A 25273-nucleotide genomic window follows, 5' to 3' on the forward strand; every position below is an offset into this window, starting at 1 on the left:
ATCCATGTAGACTAATAGACAGTACATAATACACTCCCACATCATATCCATGTAGACTAATAGACAGTACATAATACACTCCCACATCATATCCATGTAGACTAATAGACAGTACATAATACACTCCCACATCATATCCATGTAGACTAATAGACAGTACATAATACACTCCCACATCATGTCCATGTAGACTAATAGACAGTACATAATACACTCCCACATCATATCCATGTAGACTAATAGACAGTACATAATACACTCCCACATCATATCCATGGAGACAAATATTTGATGTATTTGACTTTTATTTAACTAGGCAAGTCAGTTAAGAACAAAAGTGAATGACAGAATGACAGATTTGTACATTGTCAGCTCGGGGATTCGAACTTGCAACCTTTCAGTTACTAGTCCAACGCGCTATGACAATTTAAACCAGTGGTAATCAAAGTCTTATTGTGGAAAAAATGGGTTTTAAAAAGTTTTCATACCATTTAAACTGACTGTTGAATACCACTGATCTAAACTGACTGTCTAAAACTGACTGTTGAATACCACTGATCTAAACTGACTGTCTAAAACTGACTGTTGAATACCCCTGATCTAAACTGACTGTCTAAAACTGACTGTTGAATACCACTGATCTAAACTGACTGTCTAAAACTGACTGTTGAATACCCCTGATCTAAACTGACTGTCTAAAACTGACTGTTGAATACCCCTGATCTAAACTGACTGTTGAATACCACTGATCTAAACTGACTGTCTAAAACTGACTGTTGAATACCCTTGATCTAAACTGACTGTCTAAAACTGACTGCTGAATACCCCTGATCTAAACTGACTGTCTAAAACTGACTGTTGAATACCCCTGATCTAAACTGACTGTCTAAAACTGACTGTTGAATACCACTGATCTAAACTGACTGTTGAATACCACTGATCTAAACTGACTGTCTAAAACTGACTGTTGAATACCACTGATCTAAACTGACTGTCTAAAACTGACTGTTGAATACCACTGATCTAAACTGACTGTCTAAAACTGACTGTTGAATAACACTGATCTAAACTGACTGTTGAAAACCACTGATCTAAACTGACTATCTAAAACTGACTGTTGAATACCACTGATCTAAACTGACTGTCTAAAACTGACTGTTGAATACCACTGATCTAAACTGACTGTCTAAAACTGACTGTTGAATAACACTGATCTAAACTGACTGTTGAAAACCACTGATCTAAACTGACTATCTAAAACTGACTGTTGAATACCACTGATCTAAACTGACTGTCTAAAACGGACAATTGAAAACTACTGATCTAAACTGACTGTTGAATACCACTGATCTAAACTGACTGTTGAATACCACTGATCTAAACTGACTGTTGAATACCACTGATCTAAACTGACTGTCTAAAACGGACAATTGAAAACTATTGATCTAAACTGACTGTCTAAAACTGACTGTTGAATACCCCTGATCTAAACTGACTGTCTAAAACTGACTGTTGAATACCACTGATCTAAACTGACCATCAATGAAATGAATACACAGTACTGTACATATAATATATATATTAAAGAATGTGGACACCCCTTCAAATTATTGGATTTTGCTACTTCAGCCACACCCGTTGCTGACAGGTGTATAACATTGAGCACACAGCCATGCAATCTCCATAGATAAACATTGGCAGAAGAATGACCTTACTGAATAGCTCATTGAGTTTCAACGTGGCACCGTCATAGGATGCCACCTTTCCAACAAGTCAGTTCAAATTTCTGCCATGCTAGAGCTGCCTTGGTCAACTGTAAGTGCTGTTATTGTGGAAACGTCTAGGAACAACAACGGGTCAGCCTCGAAGTAGTAGGCCACACAAGCTCACAGAACGGGACTGCCAAGTCCTGAAGCACGTAACGCGTAGAAATCGTCTGTCCTCGGTTGCAACACTCAGTATCGAGTTCCAAACTGCCTCTAGAAGCAACGTCAGCACAATAACTGTTCACCAGGAGCTTCATGAAATGGGTTTCCATGGCCTAGTAGCCACACACAAGACTAAGATCACGTGCGCAATGCCAAGCGTCGGCTGGAGTAGTGTAAAACTTGCCACCATTGGTCTCTGGAGCAGTGGATATGCGTTCTCTGGAATGATGAATCAAGCTTCACCATTTGGTAGTCCAACGGACGAATCTGGGTTTGGCAGATGCCAGGAGAACGTTACCTGCCCCAACGTATGGTGCCAAGTATAAAGCTTGGTGGAGGAGGAGGAATAATGGTCTGGGGCTGTTTTTCACTGTTAGGGCTAGACCTCTTAGTTCCAGTAAAGGGACATCTTAACGCTACAGCATACAATGACATTCTAGACAATTCTGTGCTTTTTGGGGAAGGCCTAATTGCCAAACATCAGTGCCGGACCTCACAAATGCTCTTGTGGCAGAATGGAAGCAAGTCCCCGCAGCAATGTTCCAACATCTAGTGGAAAGCCTTCCCAGAAGAGTAGAGGCTGTTATAGCAGGAAAGGGGGGTCCAACTCCATATTAATGCCCATGATGTTGGGAGATGTTTGACAAGCAGGGGTCCACATACTTTTGGTCATGTAGTGTACATAAATAAACCAAGTGGAACTCCAGCTCTACAGGGGATGAAGGTAGTGTAGAGGTCACAACACTGTTTCTATGGAGGCTATTGTGGAGGAGCGTTCCATGGTGTCGTAGAATCGCAGGCAGTTCTTGTACTGCAGTAGCTTCTCTGCCAGAAGGCTGCTTCCTACTCCTCTACTCTGCATCACACTCAGGTCTAGGTACCTGGGACACAGGGAAGGAAATAATGCTAGTGTGGATCTGTCTCAATACTGTCACCTGTCTAAATACTGTCGTGTCTCAATACTGTCACCTGTCTCAATACTGTCACCTGTCTCAATACTGTCACCTGTCTCAATATTGTCACCTGTCTCAATACTGTCACCTGTCTCAATACTGTCACCTTTTTCAATGCTGTCACCTGTCTTAATACTGTCATCTTTCTCAACACTGTCACCTGCCTCTACACTCTCACTTGTCTCAATACTGTCACCTGTCTCAATACGGTCACCTGTCTCAACACGGTCACCTGTCTCAACACGGTCACCTGTCTCAACACAGTCAAGTGTCTCAATACGGTCACCTGCCTCAATACTGTCATCTCTCAATATTGTCACCTCTCAATACTGTCACCTGTCTCAATACTCTCAATACTGTCACCTGTCTCAATACTGTCACCTGTCTCAATACTGTCACCTGTCCCAATACAGTCACCAGTCTTAATACAGTCACTTGTCTCAATACTGTCACCTGTCTCAATACTGTCACCTGTCTCATCTGCACAGACTATATTGATACTTTGCTCAGGTCACCTCAAGGTGTCAAGGAAATTCTCAAATTTGTATCACTGAAAATCTTGAACACAAGATTTAAAGAAATAAAATGGCTTCCTCATCTCTTTTGACTCATCTGCATGGACTATATTTATATTTACATATGAGAGAATCTCATACTGCACCTGTAAGATATCCACCAGAACACCAGAGTGTTTATGGTCATCAACATGGCTAAGAAGAAGAAAAAATGCTCCAGATTCCCTTCATGCAGTGTGTTTGGGTACCAGTTACCTGTAGTTGGACAGGAGAACAGTACTATCAGTGGCCATAGGACTGAATCACCATAATACAGACAGACCCCCATCAACTATTCCAACATGAATGTATGTTCCTCTTCAGTTTCTATGGTTACAATGATGCATCTGATAGAGAAGCCTTTACCTCCAGAGAGTAGGTAGACCAGCTGGATGATGAGGGCTCCAAGGAAACAGCCCCCTCCGTAGGACAGGGTGAGGAAGTGCAGGGAGATGCCTCTGATATGACTGGGTGTCAGGTGGAAGGAGATCACAGAGCCTGGAACAGAGAAGAGAAGAAGGCTGGGAAGAGGAATACGCCTTCATTCGGTTCAAACGTCCCTTGTCTGTCTGTAATACACCAGTAGGGGTCATCCTAACCCTAGCTTCCAGAGTTCACAATACTATCCTCCATGTTGGCAGTTGGTTCCTGACTCTCCAGAGTCTAACTTCATCCCAACGACATACAGTTGAAGTCAAAATATTACATACACTTAGGTTGGAGTCATTAAAACTCATTTTTCATCCACTCAACAAATTTCTTGTTAACAAACCATAGTTTTGGCAAATCGGTTAGGACATCTACTTTGTGCATGACACAAGTAATTTTTCCAACAATTGTTTACAGACAGATTATTTCACTTATAATTCACTGTATCACAATTCCAGTGGGTCAGAAGTTTACATACACTAAGCTGACTGTGCATTAAAACAGCTTGGAAAATTCCAGAAAATGATGTCATGGCTTCAGAAGCTTCTGATAGGCTAATTGACATAATTTGAATCAATTGGAGGTGTACCTGAGGATGTATTTCAATGCATACCTTCAAACTCAGTGCCTCTTTGCTTGACATCATGGGAAAATCAAAATAAATCATTCAAGACCTCAGGAAAAAATTGTAGACCTCCACAAGTTTGGTTCATCATTGGGAGCAATTTCCAAATGCCTGAAGGTACCACGTTCATCTGTACAAACAATAGTACGCAAGTATAAACACTATGGGACAACACAGCCGTCATACTACTCAGGAAGTCAATGCGTTTTGTCTCCTAGAGATGAACGTACTTTGGTGCGAGAAGTGCAAATCAATCCCAGAACAACAGCAAAGGACCTTGTGAAGATGTTGGAGGAGCCTGGTACAAAAGTATCTATATCCACAGCAAAACGAGTCCTATATCGACATAACCTGAAAGGCCGCTCAGCAAGGAAGAAGCCACTGCTCCAAAACCGCCATAAAAAAGCCAGACTACGGTTTGTAACTGCACATGGGGACAAAGATCGTACTTTTTGGAGAAATGCCCTCTGGTCTGATGAAACAAAAATAGAACTGTTTGTCCATAATGACCATCATTATGTTTGGAGGAAAAAGGGGGAAGCTTGCAAGCTGAAGAACACCATCCCAACCGTGAAGCACGGTGGTGGCAGCATCATGTTGTGCGGGTGCTTTGCTGCAGGAGGGACTGGTGCACTTCACAAAATAGATGGCATCATGAGGGAGGAAAATTATGTGGATATATTGAAGCAACATCTCAAGACAATAGTCACGAAGTTAAAGCTTCGTCGCAAATGGGTCTTCCAAATAGACAATGATGCCAAGCATACTTCCAAAGTTGTGGCAAAATGGCTTAAGGACAACAAAGTAAAGGTATTGGAGTGGCCATCACAAAGCCCTGACCTCAGTCCTATAGAAAATGTGTGGGCAGAACTGAAAAAGCGTGTGCGAGCAAGGAGGCCTAGTCTGTCAGGAGGAATGGGCCAAAATTCACCCAACTTATTGTGGGAAGCTTGTGGAAGGCTACCCGAAACATTTAACCCAAGTTCAACAATTTAAAGGCAATGGTACCAAATACTAATTGAGTGTATGTAAACTTCTGACCCACTGGGAATGTGATGAAAGAAATAAAAGCTGAAATAAATCATTCTCTCTACTATTATTTCCGACATTTCACATTCTTAAAATAAAGTGGTGCTCCTAACTAACCTAAGACAGGGAATTTTTACTTGGATTAAATGTCAGGAATTGTGAAAAACTGAGTTTAAATGTATTTGGCTAAGGTGTATGTAAACATCCGACTTCAACTGTATGCTGTTCATTGACATTCTAAATGTTACACCCAGTTTGTCTCTGTGTACGAACAGTGTAGCAGCAATAGGTGTGTCAGAAATACATGCTGGCTCTCCGTCACTCACAGGAGGGGGTGACAAGGGCCTCAGCTAGACCCAGTAGGATGTACTGGGGAGCCAGCTGGATGCAGGCCATGGAGGACACCTGGAGCACCTTCCCTGACAGGGCCTGCTCCGTCAGAGGATAGCCCTTCCTGTGGACCTCAAACAGGCCAGCTACCAGGACAGACAGAGCTGCACAGGCATGACCCAGTGCTGAGAGAGGAGAGGAGGGAGGGGAGAGGGAGAGAAACAGAGAGAGATATGGAGAGAGAGACATTAACATTGACTGAGTCACTGATGAGGGTGGTATTTGTGCATGTGTGTGCATGCTTGTGTGCCGTGTGTATCTGTGTGTGTATGCCATGTGTGCATGCCTACTGATGACTCTGGCGGGGGAGAAAGGTGTTTTCTCCATGGACAGGTAGCAGGAGGTGACACACTCCATGAGAGGGGCTAGCAGCAGCAGAGGTAGGATGCTGATGAGGTTCATGGCACCAATGGGCAGGAGGAAGCCATTCAGGTGCAGGTTAGAGTTCATGGTCTGAATGTAGTAACCTGATGGAATCTGTGGAAGAGGTCAGGCTAATAACAGATTCTATGGCATCTTTTTTGATCATAAATAAGCATTATAGATTTGCCTTTTTTACCCCGAATATCTGAAAAATGATGTATTTGCACTTTCCACTAAAATAAGGACCTGAAAATGTTGTAAAAATCTCCTGTGAAGCATGTCAGTGAAGAGGCCTGATGTTCTCCATTACATTGACCTGCCTGAGTGATGCAGGCGCGGTACAGTATCTGCAAGCCGTACAGGGGGAAGAGCCTTGCCAGGACCTTGACGTTCTCCACGTGTGTCTCACTGTAGCACCCCCCGTTGTTCTCCTTGGCGCGGTCCAGCCAGCTGGCTACGTCTCCACCCAGGTGGCGGTAGTGCAGGCAGCACATCTTCAGAGAGTTCAGGAACACCCCCAGAGTGGTCAGCAGGGAACTGCCTGCACAACAACCAAAATGTAAGGTTCTAAATAAACAGAATAAAAACTAACTGACAACTATGGAAAGCTCAAACCAAGTTCTTTCACCCAATGGGTCAGACAGCTGAACAGACAAAAACATGTTCCCACCAGCTAGAATACAACTTGCAGCTACTTTGTTGTTATTCTGGCTGCACTGTTTGACGTGACAGTAAGTTAGCATTAGTTGGCTAGCTGGCAAGCAAGGGAAAATAACGTTGCTAGCCAGTATGGCAATGGAACATTTAGAAGGAACGACTGGGTCGCGTCCATAGATACAGAACAAAAAGACTGAACAACTGGGTCGTATCCAATCTTAAGTGACCGCACCATATACATTCCTCCTATACATAACATTTAACTTCTGGTGTAGCAAGTATTTCAAATTACAACCCAACGACTGAAACCAGACATGATTGCCGTCACTGATAAGGGTGGAGAGCTGTGGATTAATAAGGCTCCAGGTCAGGTTACAATAAGGGAGAAGGAACAGTTTATTACCCACATCACTTAAATTCCTGCCTAAAGTGGACTATATATACTTGTTTTTATTTTACCCCTTTTTCTCCCCAATTTCATGGTATCCAATTGTTAGTAGCTACTATCTTGTCTCATCGCTACAACTCCCGTACGGGAGTATATATAGTCAGGCCTCCTGGGTGGCGCAGTGGTTAAGGGTGCTGTGCGCCAGCTGTGCCACCTCTGGGTGAACTCTGGGTTCACGCCCAGGCTCTGTCGCGAACGGGAGGTCCGTGGGGCCACGCACACTTGGCCTAGCGTCGTCCGGGTTAGGGAGGGTTTGGCCTTGTCTCATCACGCACCAGCGACTCCTGTGTGCAGTGCATGCTAACCAAGGTTGCCAGGTGCACATTGGTGCGGCTGGCTTCTGGGTTGGATGCGCGCTGTGTTAAGAAGCAGTGCGGCTTGGTTGGGTTGTGTATCGGAGGACGCATGACTTTCAACCTGAGCCTGTTATGTGTAGGAGGAATGTATATGGTGCGGTCACTTAAGATTGGATACGACCCAGTTGTTTAGTCTTTTTGTTCTGTATCTATGGACGCGACCCAGTCGTTCCTTCTAAATGTTCCATTGCCATACTGGCTAGCAACGTTCTTTTCCCTTGCTTGCCAGCTAATGCTAACTTACTGTCACGTCAAACAGTGCAGCCAGAATAACAACAAAGTAGCTGCATTTGCATTTGTTCAAGCTGTATTCTAGTGACATTTATTTGGATATCCATAACAATAACAATGAGCTAATGAGGCACTTTTTTCGCCTGACATAGAGAATGTGCTCTCTCGTCAGGACAATGTTGTTCAGAGGTGCTAGCCAACAACACAGCTAGCACAATCACTTCAAACTGAAGCTGTAAAGACTGTAAACCAGCTGCACTTTGTTTCGTTTGACCTTTTTTCAAATGACATTTCTTTGTATTCTGTGTATACATAACAATTTTGCTAGCTGATTCATGATTTCGACTGGCTGAGAAACTCCGCCTGTTTGTCTGTCTTGTTTCGACTCCCGACATGCTCATTACTATGGGTTGAATTTGAATATTGAAATAAAGTTGCAAATGTCGCAGAGGCAGACATCAAGGTTTATACAAATCCCCGTTGTTGAAAACTAAATGTTAGTCTAAAATAAATGTGAGATAATGTCTAGATGCATTTAATAGTGGAGATCAAGTTTATAAATTGCCTGGCTGGGCTGATGAGAAAGTGGATTGTGCAGTCAGATGGAACACAGTAAATAGACATTTTAACATAATAGATTTAGCCAGTGGTAACTTGTGGAATAGACCCCCTTGAACTTTGCGACCTTTTGCCACATTTCAGGCTTCAAACATAAAGATATAAAACGGTATTTTTTTGTGAAGAATCAACAACAAGTGGGACACAATCATGAAGTGGAACGACATTTATTGGATATTTCAAACTTTTTTAACAAATCAAAAACTGTAAAATTGGGCGTGCAAAATTTATTCAGCCCCCTTAAGTTAATACTTTGTAGCGCCACCTTTTGCTGTGATTACAGCTGTAAGTTGCTTGGGGTATGCCTCTATCAGTTTTGCACATCGAGAGACTGAAATTTTTTCCCATTCCTCCTTGCAAAACAGCTCGAGCTCAGTGAGGTTGGATGGAAAGCATTTGTGAACAGCAGTTTTCAGTTCTTTCCACAGATTCTCGATTGGATTCAGGTCTGGACTTTGACTTGGCCATTCTAACACCTGGATATGTTTATTTTTGAACCATTCCATTGTAGATTTTGCTTTATGTTTTGGATCATTGTCTTGTTGGAAGACAAATCTCCGTCCCAGTCTCAGGTCTTTTGCAGACTCCATCAGGTTTTCTTCCAGAATGGTCCTGTATTTGGCTCCATCCATCTTCCCATCAATTTTAACCATCTTCCCTGTCCCTGCTGAAGAAAAGCAGGCCCAAACCATGATGCTGCCACCACCATGTTTGACAGTGGGGATGGTGTGTTCAGGGTGATGAGCTGTGTTGCTTTTACGCCAAACATAACGTTTTGCATTGTTGCCAAAAAGTTCAATTTTGGTTTCATCTGACCAGAGCACCTTCTTCCACATGTTTGGTGTGTCTCCCAGGTGGCTTGTGGCTAACTTTAAACAACACTTTTTATGGATATCTTTAAGAAATGGCTTTCTTCTTGCCACTCTTCCATAAAGGCCAGATTTGTGCAATATACGACTGATTGTTGTCCTATGGACAGAGTCTCCCACCCCAGCTGTAGATCTCTGCAGTTCATCCAGAGTGATCATGGGCCTCTTGGCTGCATCTCTGATCAGTCTTCTCCTTGTATGAGCTGAAAGTTTAGAGGGACGGCCAGGTCTTGGTAGATTTGCAGTGTTCTGATACTCCTTCCATTTCAATATTATCGCTTGCACAGTGCTCCTTGGGATGTTTAAAGCTTGGGAAATCTTTTTGTATCCAAATCCGGCTTTAAACTTCTTCACAACAGTATCTCGGACCTGCCTGGTGTGTTCCTTGTTCTTCATGATGCTCTCTGCGCTTTTAACGGACCTCTGAGACTATCACAGTGCAGGTTCATTTATACGGAGACTTGATTACACACAGGTGGATTGTATTTATCATCATTAGTCATTTAGGTCAACATTGGATCATTCAGAGATCCTCACTGAACTTCTGGAGAGAGTTTGCTGCACTGAAAGTAAAGGGGCTGAATAATTTTGCATGCCCAATTTTTCAGTTTTTGATTTGTTAAAAAAGTTTGAAATATCCAATAAATGTCGTTCCACTTCATGATTGTGTCCCACTTGTTGTTGATTCTTCACAAAAAAATACAGTTTTATATCTTTATGTTTGAAGCCTGAAATGTGGCAAAAGGTCGCAAAATTCAAGGGGGCCGAATACTTTCGCAAGGCACTGTAGGTATATGCATACACTGTAACGCAAAGGTGAGACTGTCTGAGATTGTGTTAACCTTTCTTGGGCCTGAAGGTGAGGTTAAGGTTGTGTTACCTTTCTTGGGCCTGAAGATAAGGTTGTTGCTGACCATGTGTATGGCGATGAGCATCAGCAGCACAGACATGAAGGGGATGAGGAAGCCCAGGTTGTTGGCCACTGACTGCTGGATGTAGGCGATACCCAAAAACACTATCGTGGAGTTCAGGTTCACCAGCCAGTAGAACCTGAGAGGACAACATTACAACCAGGCTTGAGGGGAAACGTTTTGGAATGAAGTACCCTGTGATCTCCACATTAATCTTGGTACCCTTAACCAAATCAGCTAGTCACTGAGAGACTATATATCCTCACAGAGACTGGCAAATGAAATATCAAAATTGATCTTGTTACCAATACAATATACTCTAAAGAACGATGTATCAAACTACAATACAAAATACTTCTGTAGTTGTAGTTAGATAAACTACAAATACATACAGGTAAATACATACAGGTAAATACATTTGCAAGTACACACCTTCACTACAACATTCTCAGTAATGTTAACATTTAGTTGTTTTACTTGCTTTGACTGTAATATGTGGTTGTTTATCTACTGTACCTTAGTTGAATGCCTTGTAAGTTGCTCTGGTTATGAGTGTCTGCTAAACGACAAACATTAACATTTAAATAAAAAAAATGGTCAATTACAAAGCACACGGGGTATTATTATTGGCCTTCTTATGGGTGCGGAGGTCATTATTTTAATACCCAGCATGCTTTTCAACTGTTCTTTTTTACTTTTACATTTTTTGTGATTCTCAACTGGGGGTCACAACACACACACACACACACACTGACGCAAAGAAATTACAGATTTCTCAACACACACGGTACAAGAAAGGCACATTGCGCATCATACCTTGCGGCACAGCACATTGCTAAGCGCAAAAAAGCCCACACTAGCAGAGAAGATCTCATACTCCCTGCTGATTTATATCTGCACTGGTATCTTGGGAGAGTCAGCCAGCCACCAACAAACTTAAAACCATACCCCTATCCAGTAGCAATTTTAGCATGTAAATCTTGGTGGGGCAAACAACCTCCCCCAAAATGTTTTGATGCATGCCAGCAAACACACAACACAACACTAAACAATACATTAATTGCACTATAACGGGGACCAACAGTGCCCACACAATTAAAGCTGTCCCAACAGCAGTCCCTACACCTTACCACTGCTACACCTAGCTATCAGCGGAGCCTTGTCTGGCAGCGAACCAGTTCATTCCTTTAAAAAAACATAGCTGGTATGACTGACTTGCTTAAACAAATGTGGTTTTAACTGACAATTGAGATGTACAAAGTATGGCATAAGGGGACGACGAGCGGATAAGAGGCAATCCATAATTTAGATAAAGACATTAATGAGCGAGCTAGGACGGACGTAGTCATTATAACTATTTGTTCAGCACTTTTAAAATGTACTGCGACAGAATTCAGAACATTGGTCATTCTTATAGTATTCTCCTTGTACACCAAGTGAGAACCGTAGGATAGATAAAGGGGGCATATAAGCAGACAATGAAAGCTCTTACGATATTCAATGATTAATATTACATTTCTCTAAAACATGTTATAGGCTACATGTGCACCACCAAGTCAGAACAGTAGGCAAAATTAAGAGGGCAAACGGGACCAAATTATTAGGGTGAGGCACATGGGCTACTAACAGCTTACTACACAACATACAATTAGTATTACTTTCTTATCTACAGTATACATAACTCCCTAGCATATTACATAATTTATGCAGCAGCATACAATACATTTTTGGACTCACCTTGTGCTGTGCTCACTTGAACAGGAAGGTAGCGCTGTGGTCCTTTGTGGGCAAATTTTGTCATCAAACTTTGTCATCAAAGTCCAGCATTCTCTGGATTTATGGTGCTTTCAAGACAACTGGGAACTCTGAAAAAAAACAAGTTTGAATCATGATGACGTCAGTGATCTTCATGTCGGCGCTCTAGAAAGAGGCCCAAGTTTCCGACTTGCAATTCCGAGTTGGATGACTGTTCAAAAACCTATTTGCCCAGTCGGAGATCGTTTTTTTTTCCAGAGTTACCAGTTGTCTTGAACTTACTGAAGTCAGATTTCTCAGTTCTGAGTTTCAGGTTGTTTTGAGTGCTGCAGAAGTCATGCTTGACACCATGGCCGATATTGAATGTTTATCCATTTAAGCTTGTTTATGTTTATCCAATGGTCGGTGAGCACCGATACGTTTTTCTCTACATTATTTCTCTTCATATGACAAGGATTAAAAAGGATTTGCCAATAGTTTGTCGACTTGATTCATGATGATGACTGATAGCCTGCTAGCTAAGAATTTGAGCCTTCTTGGATGGGCACTTCTAATGTAACTCTATGGCAGCACCCAAGGGGCTTACATTTTCGAGCTTGAAAATACAAATTACATTGGAGTGTAGTTCAGTGTTATTAAAATTACAATATACATATTTCAAATACATGTAACAGAAATACTGCCCGTGTGTGTGTGTGTGTGTGTGTGTGTCTGTGTGTGTGTGTGTGTGTGTGTGTGTGTGTGTGACCATGTCTGCTAACACACCTACCTCCTCACCAGTCAAATCCATCAAGTGTGCTCGGGCTTCTGTGTTTGATTATTGAATAGCTGAATTGTTGAATGGCTCTAGGGTGCATTAGGTAATACTGTATATTTGTAACTAATTGACCTTATGTTTTCATATTTTCATTAATTTCTCTACTGAGACTCTAGCAGGGTTGAATTACTCGTGCAATATTATAGAGACGTCTTTGTATTCCATTTGTGAATTTGAGAGCAGTTACATTTCCCCAGACCCATTCCTCAGCGTTATACTGGACCAAGCAATTCAGTCTGTGATAAGAAAGGTTTCCATTGGGCTGAAACACCAAACTCAGGATTTTTTTACATTTTTTGTGTATTTTCAAGCCGGTACAGCAATTCATTCCATGATAAGAAACCATTGCAGGGGCTGGCTTTCCCTGAAATGGGTTTTAGAAAATCAGGTGGAAACAAGCACTGTCATTATCTGGGCACAGGGGAACAAACAGAATATTCTAGTCACCCTGCATGTGCAGCAAAATCGACTTGGCAAAGGCAGAGCGACTTTCAATTGGTGCATTAGTATATCACCTCAAGATAGCCGCGTGAGACAGCAACATATCACAATCGTTTCAAGTATATTTTCCCTCAACAAAGTATTTATAAAAAAAGGACATATACATTTACATTTAGTTAATTTAGCAGACACTCTTATCACACCATAGTTCTACCAGACTTCTGATACCATTGCAGGGTGAAAGGGTGAATGGGTTCACAAGATGTGAACCATGATAAAAAAGATAGCATAGAAAAGTATTTTGAATTTTGAAAATACAAATTACAGCAGTGTAGTTCAGCCCAGCATAATTCAAATGACCTAAGTAATTAAAAAACGTATTTCAAATATGTAACATAAACACTGGCATAAATATCTGCCTATTACCCAATACTGTTACATTTCCTTATCGAAGAAACCACAACCCCTGTAGATACAGAGTACACAGTCAAGTAGGAAGCCACTCCCTCTCCTCTGGTGTAGAGCTCAATGAAACAGAAAGTAATATTTGACACTGCCATTGCTTAAAACCTATGAGAGAGAGCACCGAAATGGCAGAGAATCAGGAACTGTTCTGTTGCTCCATCTGTCTGGATCTACTGAAGGATCCGGTTACTTTTCCCTTCAGACACAGCTGTATGCAACGTCATCTTCTTAGTTTGACTTCCATCCAAACCACATCCCTGTAGACACAGAGTTTCACAGCCCAGTAGGAAGCCACTCCCTCAATGAAACAGAAAATAATCTTTGACAAGCTGTTGCTCATCTTTCGGGTGAAAGCACTAAAATGGCTGACAATCAGGAACTGTTCTGTTGCTCCGTCTGTCTGGATCTACTGAAGGATCCGGTGACTACTGCCTGTGGACACAGTTACTGTATGGGCTGTATTAAAGAAAGCTGGGATCAGGATGATCTGAAAGGTGTCTACAGATGTCCCCAGTGCAGACAGACCTTTACCCCAAGGCCTGTTCTGAAGAGAAACACCGTGCTGGCTGAAGTGTTGGAGAATTTGAAAATGGCAGATTTCAAAGGTACCACTCCTGCACACTGTTATGCTGAACCTGAAGATGTGGAGTGTGATGTCTGCACTAGGAAAAAACTCAAAGCTGTCAAGTCCTGTCTGGTGTGTCTGGCCTCTTACTGTGAGACTCATCTCCAGCCTCACTACTATGTGTCCCCACTAAAGAAGCATAAGCTTGTCAATGCAGTGACAGATCTACAGGAGAAGATTTGCCCAAACCATGACAAACTGTTGGAGGTTTACTGTCGTACCGATCAGCAGTGTATCTGTCTGCTGTGTTTGATGGATGAACATAAAGGCCATGATACAGTGTCAGCTGCAGCAGAGAGGACTGAGAAACAGGTAAAATGTTGAATATTACTCTCCCATTATATGCAGTATATTTGTTTACATAAAGAATTGCATCATTATTGGACGGATCAAACCACATGGCATTAATGTCAACCGATCCAACAAAAAATCTAATCTATTAGCATGCCTTCAATGTAATGTCCACCATTATAGAGTAGCAAGTGCAACATAACCCAGGCCAAAAACTATAATCTATTAGCATGTCTTCAATGTAATATCCACCATTATAGAGTAGCAAGTGCAACATAACCCAGGCAGGTTCATCTCTCACTAAAACATAAAGGGTGGGTTTCCCAGACACCAATTAAACCTAGTCCTGGACTAAAAACAAGCATTAAGTGGCAATATGTAACTTTTTGCGCAACCTGACCAAATTAACATAGAAATGTGAGTTATAGATCTGTCATTCTACTTGAAAGCAAGTCCAAGAAGCCGTATATATGTTCTATATGCGCTATTTCTATGCTTCCCGTTCTTAAATTATTTTACTTTCGTTTTTGTGCACCAGCTTCAAACAGCTGAAACAACAATATTTTTGGTTATGGAAAATATATTTCCAGCGGTTTAGATGGTACAATGACTCTCTACACTCTACTTACACTCTACACTCTACTACACTCTCTACACTCTGTCACATAAACTGAAATTAGGCAAACTTTTAGAGTTTTAGCAACCAGGAAAAGGCTGAGCGATTTCTCCACAGTGCAACTTTAATAGAGAATCTCAATTTAAAATGCTGTCCAGGTTGAGGCTTGATCCGTGTCTGGGCAACCACCCCAACATGCTGTTCAGTCCGGGATTAGGCTTGATCTGTGTCTGGGAAACCACCCCAACATGTAGGCAACTCAGATAAGTATGCTGAACTCTCAAAGAGATTTCCTTTCGGTATGGCAGGGTTTCTATTAGTAAAATATGTTATGTGATGTTTGGTATGGCAGAGTTTCTACTAGTAAAATATGTCATGTGATGTGTTTTTGAGCAGCAACAGTTGGGAGAAACACAGAAGGAAGGGAAGCAGAGAGCCCAGAGGAAAGAGAAGGAGGTGCAGGAGCTGAGACAGGCTGTAGATGCCATTAAGGTGAGTTTAAATCAAGGTTCAAATTATGTGGGTGTCAATGGTGCTGGGGCTCTGGGTTTGGGGAGCCAAGAGGAACAGGGGGTTCACAGTCCTTGTGAGAGCTGTTTTTCTGTCCTAACAGGAGTCTTCATGGGTAGCCGTGGATGACTTTGAGAGAATGTGTTCCATGCACATCCTTTCATATATTCGCTCCATTGAGAGAAGGTGTTCTGAGGTGAAGGAGCAGATCAGAGCCCAGGAGAAGGCTGGAGTGAGTCAGGCTGAAGGACTCCTGGAGCAACTAGAGCAGGAGGTTGCTGAGTTCAAGAGGAGAGATTCTGAGCTGGAGCAGCTCTCACACACAGAGGATCACATCCATTTCCTCCAGGTGACCTTACTCTCTGTCTTAGACAATGTTGTCAGTGAATTGTGTTTGAGCTCCAGAAGTCTTTGACTCAATTCATTCTGAATTTATTTTCAGAGTATCGATTCTCTCTGTGGCCCTCCTGGACCAAAGGCATTTCCTAGCAGTTTGGAAGCAGTGAAGAAATTTGTCTCTGAACAGAAAGAGAGAATGGAAAATACATGCAAGGAGGAAACCGACAAGATGTTGAATTCTCTCGAAAAAAAAATGTGTATGGCTAATAGAATCTTATCTACACTGAACCAAAATATAAACGCAACATGTGTTGATCCCGTGTTTCATGAGCTAAAATATAAGATCCCAGAAACGTTCCATATTCAAAAATAGAGTATTTATCTCAAATGTTGTGCAAAACTTTGTTTACATCCCTGTTAGTGACCATTTCTCCTTTTCCAAGATAATCCATCCAACTGACAGGTGTGGCATATCAAGAAGCTGATTAAACAGCATGATCATTACACAGGTGCACCTTGTGCTGGGGACAATAAAAGGCCACTCTAAAATGTGCAGTTTTGTCACAACAAAATGCCACAGATGTCTCAAGTTTGGAGGGAGTGTGTAATTGGCATACTGACTGCAGGAATGTCCACCAGAACTGTTGCCAGATAATTGAATGTTAATTTCTCAACCATAAGCTACCTCCAACAGCGTTTTAGAGAATTTGGCAGTACATCCAACCAGCCCCACAACCTCAGACCACGTGTATGGCGTTGTGTGACCAAGCGGTTTTCTGATGTCAATGTTGTGAACAGAGTGCCCCATGGTGGCGGTGGTGTTATGGTATGGGCAGCCATAAGCTACGGACAATGAACACAATTGCATTTTATCGATGGCAATTTGAATGCACAGAAATACCGTGTCTGTGAACAACATATGCATTATATCTGTAATTCCCAGTCATGTGAAATACATAGATTAGGGCCTAATGAATGTATTTCAATGTATTTATATTTTGGTTCAGTATAATTTATACATATAGCATGTCAAGTGAAAAATCATAAAATCATTATTAAGGTGGTTGAATTGCAGTGAGAAGTAATACATAATGGTTGAACTTTCTCTTGGTACGTTTCTGGTTAAAGTAATAAGAGTTTTGTAATTCTCAGGTAAAAGTTTTGTGAATGACTCAAACTCTACCTGTCTTCACAGTGACAAACCCATCTTCACCACCTGTGCAAGAGTACAGTACGAGAAGTGGATTTCTCAAAGGTGAGTAATAATTATTTTTGCCTCTGGCGCTCTCCTTCTTCTTTGGTATAACGGTGTTCCACAACAATTACATGTGCATTCCACCACCTACTGTGCGGCTGGATAATAAACCTCCCAAAAATGAAATATTGAGGGACTCATTCAAGGGTTTTTCTTTAATTTTACCATTTTCTTGCACACTCTTGGCATTCTCTCAACCAGCTTCATTTCATTTAACACGTGTGCCTTGTTAAATGTTAATTTGTGGAATGTATTAATGCGTTTGAGCCAATCAATTGTGTTTTGACAATGTAGGGGTGGTATACAGAAGTTAGCCCTATTTGATAAAAGACCAAGTGCATATTATGGCAAGAACAGCTCAAATAAGCAAAGAGAAACGACAGTCCATCATTACCTTAAGACATGAAGGTCAGTCAATCAAGTGCAGTCAACAAAATAACAAACGCTATGATGAAACTGGCTCTCGTGAGGACCGCCACAGGAAAGGAAGACCCAGAGTTACCTCTGCTGCAGAGGATAAGTTCATTAGAGTTACCAGCCTCAGAAATTGTAGCCCATGCTTCACAGAGTTCAAGTAACAGACACATCTCAACATCAACTGTTCAGGGGAGACTGCGTGAAGCAGGCCTTCATGGTCGGAATCAAAAGGGGTTTGTTAGGCTGATACAGTCCTCTCTACAAGATCTCAGTGCAGTTCATTGCAGCAAAGAAACCACAACTAAAGGACACCAATAAGAAGAAGAGACTTGCTTGGGCCAAGAAACACAAGCAATGGACATTAGACCGGTGGAAATCTGTTCTTTTGTCTGATGAGTCGGTTCCGACCTAGAATATGTGGACAACTATGAATACCTAGGTGTCTGGTTAGACTGTAAACTCTCCTTCCAGACTCATATTAAACATCTCCAATCCAAAATCATAGGCTTCCTAGTTCTCAACAAAGCCTCCTTCATTCAAGCCGCCAAACTTACCCTAGTAAAACTGACTATCCTACCGATCCTCGACTTCGGCGATGTCCTCTACAAAATAGCTTCCAATACTCTTCTCAGCAAACTGGATGCAGTATATCACAGTGCCATCCGTTTTGTTCCCAAATCACCTTATACCACCCACCACTGCGACCTGTATGCTCTAGTCGGCTGGCTCTCGCTACATATTCAATCGCCAGACCCACTGGCTAAAGGTAATCTATAAGTCTATGCTAGGTAAAGCTCCGCCTTATCTCAGTTCACTGGTCATGATAACAACACCCACCCGTAGCACACGTTCCAGCAGGTATATCTCACTGATCATCCCCAAAGCCGACACCTCATTTGGCCGCCTTTCCTTCCATTTCTCTGCTGCCAGTGACTGGAACGAATTGCAAAAATCGCTGAAGTTGAAGACTTTTATTTCCCTCACCAACTTTAAACATCAGCTATCTGAGCAGCTAACCGATCGCTGCAGCTGTACATAGTCCATCTGTAAATAGCCCACCCACCCAATCTACCTACCTCATCCCCATTCTGTTTTTATTTACTTTTCTGCTCTTTTGCACACCAGTATCTCTACTTGCACATCATCATCTGCTCATTTATCACTCCAGTGTTAATCTGCTAAATTGTAATTATTCGCTCCTATGGCCTATTTATTGCATACCTCCTCATGCCTTTTGCACACACTGTATGTAGACTTTTTCACTTAGTTGGCAGAGATTAGACATGATATCAACACCATACCACTCCTGGTTACTTTGACAGCATCCACTTTTCCCCGTGCCTTCTTCACCATCCTTGTGACTTCTAAAGGGTTTCCCAAATAAACCGCCTCGCTCTCTCAACCTTCCCCTTTCTCTCTCTCTTTCGCACTCTCTTTGCCTCCTCCCATCTCACTCTCACACACACACATACAGCACTGACCTAGTATGTTTTACGACCTCTTTTGCAGACTATCGTACCATAGAAGTGGATCCCAACACCGCATGTGCAACTCTCTCTCTGTCAAACAGAAACAAGGAGATAGCATGGAGTGACAAGGCCCAGGCCTATTCAGACCATCTAGACAGGTTTACTTACTATCACCAGGCTCTGTGCAAAGTGGGGCTGTCTGAAACCTGCTACTGGGAGGTAGAGTGGAGCGGGGGCATCGTTGATGTGGCAGTCTCATACAGAGGGATCAGCAGGAAGGGTTGGGGCAATGACTGTTGTTTTGGACACAATGATCAGTCCTGGAGTTTGGTCTGCTCTCCCTCCAGTTGTTCATTCTGGCACAATAATAACAACAAAACCAACATTCCTGTCCCCCGCGCCTCCAGAGTAGGAGTGTACCTGGACCACAAGGCAGGTACCCTGTCCTTCTACAGCATCTCTAACACAATGGCCCTACTCCACAGAGTCCAGACTATATTCACTGAGCCCCTCTATCCTGGGTTTGGAGTTGATTTAGGATCATCTCTAAAGATATGCCACCTGCCAGTATGACAATGCTCTAACAACACTCAAACCCCTCCTAACATGTTGTGGTCCTGGTACACTAACCCCAGGCTTGCTCTACTGGCGTTTTACTCACTTTATTTTTGTTAAATATGCTGTGTCAGATTCTTTTGTAAAAATAATTTAAAAAGGAGTGCCGATATTTTGGTTAAGGGCTTGTAAGCATTTTGATTTTTGATTCCAGATATTGACCAATCAATTTCAGCTCGTCTATATTAGTAGATGGGCACGCTCTCATGGCTTCATATGTGTTTTTTGATTAATGTCAGATTAATCCAATTAAAGTAAGAATGGTATGACCTTGACTCTGTTTTTTCTGACTTTTTTTTGTCCAATACAACAGGTTAAATGTGTATAATACCGTTTAGTTACTGTTTCAAGGCATCACCTCTACACTGTTGAGCACATACACACCCCTCTATAATACAACAACCCACCAGTTGAAGAAGGAGAGTAGCTGGTGCTGGTCGTAGCCCTGTAGTTTGTATGGCCCCATGGGACAGAGGATGGCACGGATGCCCCCGATGCCCAGGGCAGCTGCAAGCAGGCCAGTGTAGAACAGGATGTGCTGCTCCCGGTGCGCCATCTGGTGAATCATGTTGTGCGTGTCGATGTAGAAGTCCTCGAACGGGAACGCCACCACTGGGAGCATGGCAGTGCCTGAGGGGGGACGGGGGAGTGGAATCAGAATTTCATTAGAGGGATTTTATTTGGATTGGGAAAATGTCAATAGTATGGGGCAAAGTAGGGATCTGAGAAGTAGAGAGCTCAGAGGTAATTCAGTCCTAATGTGTCAATTATTTAGAAGGGATGATCCATCAATTAATTGTATTTTATAAAGCCCTTTTCCCAACAGAAGTTGTCACGGAGTAAGACAAATGGTGGTAGAAGTGGGTACACATTTGAAAGTTCAGCCATGTACTGCATAACATGACAGAGTTGGTAAATACGGAAACAGAAGGAAGTTAAATTTAGAGTATAAGATGAAGAAAAGTCTACGTTTTTTGCATCATCTAAGATGCACGTTTTTTGTACTAAGATGCTAGCTCCATGATTTTCAAATATCTCGATACGACCCGTCAGACTCAGATAAGTCAGTTTAAGAATAACATAATCAGTTATATTCCAGGAAGATTAAGTACTTTGCCATCTGGACAAATTTAGTTAAAATTTCAAACTGTCGGAAAATCAAAACTTGCTAAATCGAGGTAGATAATTGCTAACTAGCTAGTTGAGCTAGGCTAGTTGATCTGAACCACAAATATATGACAAACAAAAGGCATGTACTGATAATTAATGTACTGCAATCAATGTGCCATTGTAAGTGGCATATTAGCTTTCAAGACTTAGACCTCAATACATAGCTAGCTAGATGATTTTGTCTACTTGGCGGCATTCATAATTCCCTTATGTTATGTGTTAAGTCTCATTGGATCTAACGTTATTGAGATGCCAGTCAGGTAGACTGAGGCTAGTTAGATAGGCTGTGTGGGGGTAATCCAGGACACAGAGATCACCCATTAGGTGTTGTGGTATAATAAACAGTCCTTTTTACAAGCAGGCATGGTCCTTAGAGATGTAGCTAGACAGGGTGGACTCCTATGGTCAGTTGGCATAGGCCTGCACTGGGGCTCAACTGTAGTTACACCACTATCTCTAATATTCCAGAACTTATTTCTTCAGAACCTTGTCATTTTCAGTTGTCTAACTCTGACAACTGCTGTTGGAAAAAGGGCTTTATAAAATAGATTTGATTGATAGATCATCCGTTCTAAATAATTGACACATTAGGGCTGAATTACCTCTGAGCGCTCTACTTCTCAGATCCCCTACTTTGCCCCATACTATTACTGTGTGTCGGGCTGCTTTCTCTGAGGTGAGACAAAACATTCAAATAATGAGTCATCATAAGTAATGAGGTTGATTTGAGCTCAAATCCAGGGTCCAACTGCTAGCATTGAGCACATGCATTCCTCTGATGCATTTGTCACCCACAGCACTCAGACCCATGTACATCTACAGTTGAAGTCAGAAGTTCACATACACCTTAGCCAAATACATTTAAACTCAGTTTTTCACAATTCCGGACATTTTATCCTAGTAAAAATTCCCTGTCTTAGGTCAGTTAGGATCACCACTTTATTTTAAGAATGTGAAATGTCAGAATAATAGTAGAGAGAATGATGGCCACTCCAATACCTTGACTTTGTTGTCTTTAAGCCATTTTGCCACAACTTTGGAAGTATGTTTGGGCTCATTGTCCATTTGGAAGACCCATTTGCGACCAAGCTTTAACTTCCTGACTGATGTCTTCAGATGTTGCTTCAATACAGCCACATAATTTTCCTACCTCATGATGCCATCTATTTTGTGAAGTGCACCAGTCCCTCCTGCAGCAAAGCACCCCCACAACATGATGCTGCTATCCCAGTGCTTCACGGTTGGGATGGTGTTCTTCGGCTTACAAGCCTCCCCCTTTTTCCTCAAAACATAAAGAGGGTCATTATGGCCAAACAGTTCTATTTTTGTTTCATCAGACCAGAGGACATTTCTCCAAAAGGTACGATCTTTGTCCCCATGTGCAGTTGCAAACCGTAGTCTGGCTTTTTATGGCGGTTTTGGAGCAGTGGCTTCTTCCTTGCTAAAAGGCCTTTCAGGTTATGTCGATGTAGGACTCGTTTTACTGTGGATATATTGATTTGCACTTCTCGCACCAAAGTACATTCATCTCTAGGAGACAGAATGTGTCTCCTTCCTGAGCGGTGTGATGGCTACGTGATCCCATGGTGTTTATACTTGCGTACAATTGTTTGTACAGATGAACGTGGTACCTTCAGGCATTTGGAAATTGCTGCCAATGATGAGCCAGACTTGTGGAGGTCCACAATTTGTTTTCTGAGGTCTTGGCTAATTTCTTTTGATTTTTCCATGATGTCAAGCAAAGAGGCAGTGAGTTTGAAGGTAGGCCTTGAAATACATCCACAGGTACACCTCCAATTGACTCAAATTACGTCAATTAGCCTATCAGAAGCTTCCAAAGCCATGACATCCTTTTCTGGCATTTTCCAAACTGTTTAAAGGCGCAGTCAACTTAGTGTATGTAAACTTCAGACCCACTGGAATTGCGATACAGTGAATTATAAGTGAAATAATCTGTCTGTAAAAAATTGCCGGAAAAATGACTTGTGTCATGCACAAAGTAGATGTCCTAACTGACTTAAACTATAGTTTGTTAACAAGAAATTTGAGGGGTGGTTGAAAAACGAGTTTTAATGATTCAAACCTAAGTGTATCAACTGTACATGTATCTATGTCTCTAGACAAAGGGGGGGAAATTACGGCCCGCAGGCCGTTACCGGCCCATCGGGCACTTCAATCCGGCCAGCGAGGTCCTTTTTACTTTATAAAAATGTTTTGCCCTTTTTTCTCCCCAATTTCATGGTATCCAATTGGTAGTTACAGTGTTGTCCCATCACTTCAACTCCCGTACGGACTCGGGAGAGGCGAAGGTCGAAACACAACCCAGCCAAGCCGCACTGCTTCTTGACACAATGCCCGCTTAACCCTGAAGCCAGCTGCATCAGCGTGCATGCACCCGGCCCACCACAGGAGTCACTAGAGTGCAACGGGACAAGGAAATCTCAGCCTAACCCGGACAAATTGTGCACCGCCTCATGGGTCTTCCAGTCACAATGCAGTGCCCTAGACCGCAGAGTTTTGCAGTGCAATATAATGCAGTGCAGTCCACACATCCTCTCCTTCAATGCAAATGTCATGTAAACTCAGAACGTTAATCTCTCTCCCTCCACCGTGTAGTTTCTCTAAGAGACTATAATCCAAGAGAGGTCATTCCGCATTAAGAGATAGATAAGGATTAGGCATTGAGAAAATAAAGCAGTGAAAATTATGTTCCATGAATTAAATCAGTTTGAACAATAAGTACTCCCTATACCAATATACAAGGATGAGTGTTCAACATCAATGTTCCACTCATCCCCCTCCCCTTGAAAACAAACAGGAGCACCTTACCAAAGAGATGGAGCAGAGTACACAAGTAGAGCACCTTGGTTCTCCCAAGGCAGGTATCAGCAAACCATCCCACCATCACAGGAGTGAGTGTACTGGCCCCCACAAAGCACAGGTTAACGGTAGCAGCCTGGTAGTGATCATAGCCCAGCTTCACAGTACAGAACAGGATCATGTTACACACAATCCCAAAGAAGGTGAACCTCTCAAACAGCTCCACCAGCAGGATGAAGATGATGACTTGGAGCTTTTTGCGGGTCTGCTGGGGATGTTTCTGCGGCAGCCCCCTGCTCGGGCACGGGGTCATGGAGGGCCGACACAGCTGGTGGTGCCCCCCTTCCATGGAGGGCCGACGCAACTGATGGTAGTTCCGCCCCTCTTCAGGCAGCCCTTGGAGGTCCACTGCCACCATACTGCCTGCCTGGTTATCTGGCTGCCTGGCTGGCTGAATGTGTCTAGAGAATATAATAACAGAGAGAGAACACTGGGACGGAGCGCCTTCCTTCTCAGAAGAGGAGTTACTGTAGAATCCAGGGCTGGAATTATACACCTTTCTGTGAGTGGGTCTGGAACCGGAATGGGGGTGTCAGTGATCAAAGTGTCCGCACTGGGTGCTCTGTAATTGATTCTGTTGTGGCTCAGATGTGTCTGCTGATTATGCTGTGCCATATGTTCCCTGTGACCCATACGCAGGTGTGAGTGATAGGAGATATTTAGGAAGTGTCCCTGACATATTTTCTAAATGAGCTTCAGGGTATTCTGAGGGTATACTAATATTGTTGTTTTGAGAGCTCCTCTGTTACAAGACAGAGGTAATGATAAAGGGATCATGGGCTTCAATGGTTTCTGTAATGTTTATAGTATATTGATAAAAAATAATGGAGTTATTAATAATTGATAGTTAATGAATCATATTTTTCTATATTGATTTTTAAAAAAGCCCTAAATTATTTTCTAAAATAGCAAAGACTATAATTCTGGGTGCTGTGTTTTGTTATCAAACCCTTTGGACAACTGAGTTCTCTGGCTGTGCCCTCATCTCCACCCAAAAAGACTACCTCAAAAAATGTTACATGCTTATATCAAATCAAATTACAGACAATTGAAATAGAGGCCAACACCATTACAGACACCTAAATTATGTTACACTCAACTGCTAGAACAGTCTCCCAAAGTGAAAGTTAATTTAGGTTCACCCTGAAGAGGTGCTGCCACAATTAGACAGCTTGTGTGAAGTGTGAGACCTTGAAGAGTCAGCAGGTCTCCAAACTGTTTGCATCTCTCCTCTGTCAAGCAAGGCT

General features: G+C 42.3%; 2 protein-coding genes across 2 annotated transcripts; one reads left to right on the top strand and one right to left on the bottom strand.

The window, feature by feature from the left end:
• Window positions 1–287: 287 nt before the first annotated feature.
• Window positions 288–24612, bottom strand: slc15a5 (solute carrier family 15 member 5). Its single transcript, XM_036969441.2, has 9 exons — window positions 23976–24612; window positions 20384–20606; window positions 10331–10500; window positions 6592–6812; window positions 6199–6385; window positions 5845–6033; window positions 3802–3933; window positions 3543–3651; window positions 288–2809 (listed from the first exon to the last, which is right to left on the bottom strand). The coding sequence occupies exons 1-9, from the start codon at window positions 24382–24384 to the stop codon at window positions 2665–2667; spliced, it is 1785 nt and encodes a 594-aa protein (XP_036825336.2). The 5' UTR covers window positions 24385–24612; the 3' UTR covers window positions 288–2664.
• Window positions 13930–20251, top strand: LOC110521295 (E3 ubiquitin/ISG15 ligase TRIM25). Its single transcript, XM_021598758.3, has 6 exons — window positions 13930–14776; window positions 15768–15863; window positions 15985–16230; window positions 16324–16477; window positions 17416–17475; window positions 19402–20251. Exons 1-6 carry the CDS (start codon window positions 14201–14203, stop codon window positions 19932–19934), a joined length of 1665 nt encoding a protein of 554 aa, XP_021454433.1. The 5' UTR covers window positions 13930–14200; the 3' UTR covers window positions 19935–20251.
• Window positions 24613–25273: the final 661 nt, after the last annotated feature.

The sequence above is a fragment of the Oncorhynchus mykiss genome, chromosome 4, assembly GCF_057628025.1.
Source record: "Oncorhynchus mykiss isolate SJ-2025 chromosome 4, ASM5762802v1, whole genome shotgun sequence".
Classification (NCBI taxonomy): domain Eukaryota; kingdom Metazoa; phylum Chordata; class Actinopteri; order Salmoniformes; family Salmonidae; genus Oncorhynchus; species Oncorhynchus mykiss.

Bases quoted from the DNA above. Each gene is read 5' to 3' on its own strand.
- LOC110521295 (XM_021598758.3), top strand. From the start codon at position 14,201: ATGGCTGACAATCAGGAACTGTTCTGTTGCTCCGTCTGTCTGGATCTA. The intron at 16,231-16,323 runs GTGACCTTACTC...ATTTATTTTCAG, and splicing joins ATCACATCCATTTCCTCCAG to AGTATCGATTCTCTCTGTGG. The intron at 16,478-17,415 runs GTATGGCTAATA...CTGTCTTCACAG, and splicing joins TTCTCTCGAAAAAAAAATGT to TGACAAACCCATCTTCACCA.
- slc15a5 (XM_036969441.2), bottom strand. From the start codon at position 24,384: ATGGTGGCAGTGGACCTCCAAGGGCTGCCTGAAGAGGGGCGGAACTAC. The intron at 20,607-23,975 runs GTAAGGTGCTCC...GTCCCCCCTCAG, and splicing joins TACTCTGCTCCATCTCTTTG to GCACTGCCATGCTCCCAGTG. The intron at 6,034-6,198 runs GTAGGCATGCAC...CTCCTCTCTCAG, and splicing joins CTCCCCCGCCAGAGTCATCA to CACTGGGTCATGCCTGTGCA.